The 5,217-nt window shown below is 39.1% G+C and overlaps 1 protein-coding gene across 1 annotated transcript; it reads left to right on the forward strand.

The window, feature by feature from the left end:
* On the forward strand, positions 1–4,707 carry LOC143746400 (kelch-like protein 10). Its single transcript, XM_077238209.1, has 8 exons — positions 1–143; positions 502–994; positions 1,490–1,909; positions 2,333–2,530; positions 2,748–2,897; positions 3,047–3,163; positions 3,412–3,503; positions 4,575–4,707. Exons 1-8 carry the CDS (start codon positions 1–3, stop codon positions 4,705–4,707), a joined length of 1,746 nt encoding a protein of 581 aa, XP_077094324.1.
* Positions 4,708–5,217: the final 510 nt, after the last annotated feature.

Below are 5,217 nucleotides of genomic sequence, written 5' to 3' on the forward strand. Positions count from 1 at the left end.
ATGGAGAACATAAGAGCCACAGCCTTTGACGTGTTTGATGAAGCACGTTTACTGGGCGAACACACTGACATGATCATCAAGTCAAATGATAGAGAATTTCAAGTGCACAAGATCATCATGTGTGGCTGCAGCACCTACTTTAGGTGAGAAGAAGCATTTGAACTGCAATTGTGTGCAAATTACCAAGAAATAATTATATACCTAATTTCCACTGCTAACATCATACTGTTGAAACTGCCTAAGCTGCCCAAATATATAAATGCATGAAAATGAATGAGTGTATTGCCAGAAAAAGGGATGTAACTATGATATCTAAACTTCTTGATATTTGATTCTGGAAGTGGCCATGAATGATGTTTTACCCAGCATTTCGATTTTAATATAGGAAACTAATCTGTTTCTCTAAGTAAATTTGGCTGAAATTAAAATGTAAATAACGAAAAGTTATTTTATATATGCTCATTATTAATGCCTTTATTTCTTTGTCAAATCTGTTCACAGGGCTCTTTTCTCCAACAACTGGAGCAGCCCAGCACAACATTTCTGTGAAATTCCAGGAATATCCCAAGACATTATGCATCTTATTATCCAGTATGCGTACACAAGATCTGTGCTCATTACTCAAGAGAATGTGGTGGAGCTCTTGGTGGCGGCTGAAATGATCTTAGTCTCAGGTCTTGTAGATGCCTGCTGTCAGTTCCTGGAGTCACATTTATGCCCAGAGAACTGCATTGGCATCTGCAAGTTTACAGAGGACTTTTACTCCTGCTCAAAACTCAGCTGTAAAGCAAAGCACTACATCCTGCAGCACTTTGAGGAGGTTCTGCACGTATCTGAGGAGTTCCTGGAGCTCTCCCTGGAACAGCTTGAGGAGATCATGGATGAGGATGAGCTGAATGTCAAACAGGAGGAGGTGGTTTTTGAAGCCGTCCTCCACTGGATTAATCATGCACCAGAAAACAGGAGGCAACACATTGCCGTGCTTCTGCCAAAGGTAAAACAGAGATTTGTGTCTTACTTTTCATTACAAATATCTTAAAACTCTAAAATCATATACATTTTCTGCTATAACCTTAATTTTTGTCATTTTGTTTTGTGGTTTTGTCATTTACATTTCTTTTTTGTTTAAATGTGTCTATAATTTACTAGTTTTATTTCAGTTTGAAATAAAATAAAATTAAAATGAGAAAAGGTGCCTTTACAACTATTCAATATTAAGTTTTTAAATATTTGTTTCAGTTAAAGTTTATTTTAATTTTATTTTAATTTTAGGGTTTTAGTTTAACTACAATAATTCTGGCATGGGCTAAGAAAAATAAACTTAATTCAAAGGGCAAACAAGTTTATTTTTCTTCCACTTTTGACAGATTTGTTTTCTTGTTTCAAGCATTAACATAGGAAATCCTTTTTCATTTTTGAACACCATATAACTCCTTAGTAACAGCCTTGAAACAGTCTCTGAAAGTCTAAACTCCCCCCTGTGCTTCAGGTTCGATTAGGGTTGATGTCATCAGACTACTTCATCAATAATGTAAAGTGCAATGCACTAGTGATGGAGAATGAAGCCTGCATGCCTGTTATCATCAATGCAATGAAGACTTGGTTTGAGCTCAGCATGGTTGAACACTCCTACTCAGAACTCATGCATCAACTGACACGTCCACGTCTGCCCTCATCGATCCTATTGGCCATTGGAGGATGGAGCGGTGGCAATCCCACCAATGAGATTGAGGCATATGATGCAAAGGCAGACTGCTGGGTCAGTGTGACTCAAGAGGATGAGCGTCCCAGAGCCTATCATGGTACAGCAGTCCTGGATGAGTTTGTCTACTGTATTGGTGGTTTTGACCGTGTGGAGTATTTCAACAGCGTGAGGAAATTCAATCTTATCACTCAGACTTGGCATGAGGTGAGTAATGTTGTAGGTCAACATGCAACTTTATTTTAGCTTCCTTTACAAAACAGTATTGTGGTACAGTGATGGTACCGGATTGTACTTTGATATGGACCATAGTGCTGGATGTTTTGCTGTACTCCACATTACTTCAAAGAATACCACTGTATTACCATATTAAATGTCTAAAAAATGGCAAAACCATAATTTTGTTTGTGTTCCAGCTACTGTTTTTGCTGTGTATAATATATGTATGTATTAATATGTAATAATATGTAATAATATAATGCACCAGAGTTACCTTCATGATTGTGTCAAAAAATACCATTAAGAAAAATAATAATAGTAATATTGTACTTATTTCCAACTGATAGGACAGAACCAATGAGATAGTGTATTGATGTGTGTTCGCACACTGATGTATTTGGTGTGTTGTAGGTGGCCCCCATGTATGAACGCCGATGCTATATTAGTGTTGCTGTTCTGGGCGGGCTCATTTATGCCATTGGTGGTTTTGACGGACACCAACGGCTTAAAACAGTAGAGTGCTACGATCCAAACACCAATCAGTGGACAATGATGGCACCCATGAATGAACCGAGGAGTGACGCTAGCGCCACCTCACTGCAGGGCAGGGTAAGAGCACTTAACCATGATTCCACACTCTTCTGCTGGAGACTCTTAATGCCTGCAAAGCATGAAGAAAAGGTGAAATGGAGATATGGCATATGGGAATAGTGTAAATATGGGAAGGAATATCATAAAATTTACAGAGTGTTTTAAACACTGGTTTTCTGAACAATCTGTGATGATTGTGCATAAACATCATGCATGTTATTTTTGTGTTCGTCAGATTTATATCTGTGGTGGTTTTACTGGGATTGAGTGTCTCTTCTCTGCTGAGAGATTCAACCCTGAAACAAACCAGTGGACTCTCATCGCCCCCATGAGTAGCCGCCGCAGTGGTGTTGGTGTGATCGCTTCTGCAGATTTAGTGTATGCTGTGAGTATTAAACACACATTGTAGTGTTATAGTTTTAATTAACTATGATAACCATGACAAAAATACAGAAATATAGAACAATCACAGTTTAAAGGTTGCACTTATGTAAATGCACAGAGTACATAAATAAAAAGTGTATTTATTAAAAGGTTGGTGGTTTTGATGGTGCCAGTCGTTTGCGGAGTGTGGAGGCCTACAATCCGCTGACTAACATCTGGAGTGATGTGGCATCAATGTACAACCCACGCAGCAACTTTGGCATTGAGGTGTGATGTGGACAGCTACTATCTATATCTGGTGAAACTATGAAATTACATTACAATAATGATTTGATGATAATGAATAGGGGTAATTTTCTTTTTTTGGTCCCTTATTGAGAATAATTGGAAAGTTGCACCCTAAAATTGTAGAAGTCTTCAAAGATCAATGTGTGTCAAAACATTCTAACTATGTTTAAATTAAGTGTTGCATCTTTAATACGATTTATTAATGATTAATCTTCCTCAAAATCCAGGTAGTAAATGGTCAGTTGTATGCTGTTGGAGGTTTCAATGGATTAAGCACCACCTTTGATGTGGAGTGCTACGATGAGAAGACAGATGAATGGTAACTTCCACAAACACTAAATAAATAAATAGGCCTAATTATCAATTTTCAAATATTGCACCTGTCAGTACAGAACAACATATTCTGTAGTCTAATTTGCTGTCAATACTGCTGTGCTGACAGTGTCTTTATCAGTAGGCTTTATATTTATGCTTAACACGAAGTATAGGGCTTGCACAACTCTCTCCCATATATGTCGAACAAGGGTGATGCGTGTCAGCAGCGCCGCGTCAGACACGCTTCTGATGTGCAGAGACACAGAAAACGCGACGCAGCCGCCACGCAGCTGACACGCAACAGAAACGCCACGCTCACGCCACGCAGCCAGTGTGTCTCCGGCCTTTTACTCATAGGTGTAGTTTGGGCGTAACGTGAAATAAACTAATCAGAGCGTCATCTCACATTCCCTTTAAAAGCAGGCGCGCTTGTTCCATGGCGGATTGCTATTATGATGGCGGATTTGCCAGGCGCATGCCAGGAGCGGTTCACAGCCGAGGAACCCGACGTTCTCATCAGGGGCATACAAGACAGAGAAGTGTCATTGTATGGGGATGGGAGAAATCCACCCAAATTAGCTTCAGTTAAACAGGCGTAGGCCTATAATAATTTGGGTAAATGTGTAAGCTAGATTTATGCCTATTTTTTCCACATCTTCATGGACATCACAATGCTTTCCCTCGTTTGGTAATAATTTTCCTTGTAATTATGTATAGTTTGCAAAAATGGGGCAAAGTTATGCACGTTGTGCAAAATAGCATTGAATAACGCGCCACTGACTTTAGACTAGGTTTTCGTGGTCTGTGGCGGAATTGTTTTCTGAAACTGCAAAATAGCACCAGGGAACGTTTGCGCCGGAACACACCTCCTTTTTTCGCTGAACCGCCCCCGGGAGCACAAGTTAATTCCCTAATTTACCGACGTGCGTCGGGTGCAAAAAAGGAATGATACATGTGTCGGTGTACAAAGTGCAAGATAGGGCCCTAAATCTTACAGATCATTTTACACTACATTAGATATAAGTCGAATACAGACTATAATTCATTGCATTCCTTGCATCTGTTCTCTATACAGGTTTGATGCAAATGAAATGGCCATTTCTCGCAGTGCTCTGAGCTGTTGTGTAGCATCAGGATTGCCTAATATGGCACAGTATGCTGCCCTACGAGACACCTTACAGACACAAGACGAGTCTGACAGTGAATGATCAGAATTGCAGGACTGACAGTCTGACTACAAATGGAGTGTCATGTTTCCTGAATAAATGCATTAAAAAAAGAGGCTGTATTTTAAATGTTAAACTTTTTCTCAGGTAGTGTTGTTCATTTAAAAAAATGAAACCTTGCAAGGGATCTTTACAGCTCAACAAACTAACATCTAATATTGAGAATTCTTTTTACTGAGTAAACTATTTATTGTTTTATTAAACTTTGTATTAATTACTGTAATTTACTGGCTTCTTTTATATGATTAGACATTGTGTATGATTGTTTTACCTCATGAATAGTCTTTGCTAAACTCTGTGAGAGGCGTTGATGTGTTGTTTTTATTACTATAGGCATAATCTACACATGGAAATATAACTTTTGTGTTACGTTAAACAGTCGAGCCTATACATTCATTTTTGCAGTGTTATTATTGTCACGGTTACCAGCCTTGTCTCCTCCTCTGCACAGCACTACATCTCCCATCACCCTCCTTGGCACCCACCTGCACG

This window comes from Siphateles boraxobius, unplaced genomic scaffold (genome assembly GCF_051911475.1).
Source record: "Siphateles boraxobius isolate OS27281-9 unplaced genomic scaffold, OSU_SipBor_1 22, whole genome shotgun sequence".
In the NCBI taxonomy this organism is placed as follows: Eukaryota; Metazoa; Chordata; class Actinopteri; order Cypriniformes; family Leuciscidae; genus Siphateles; species Siphateles boraxobius.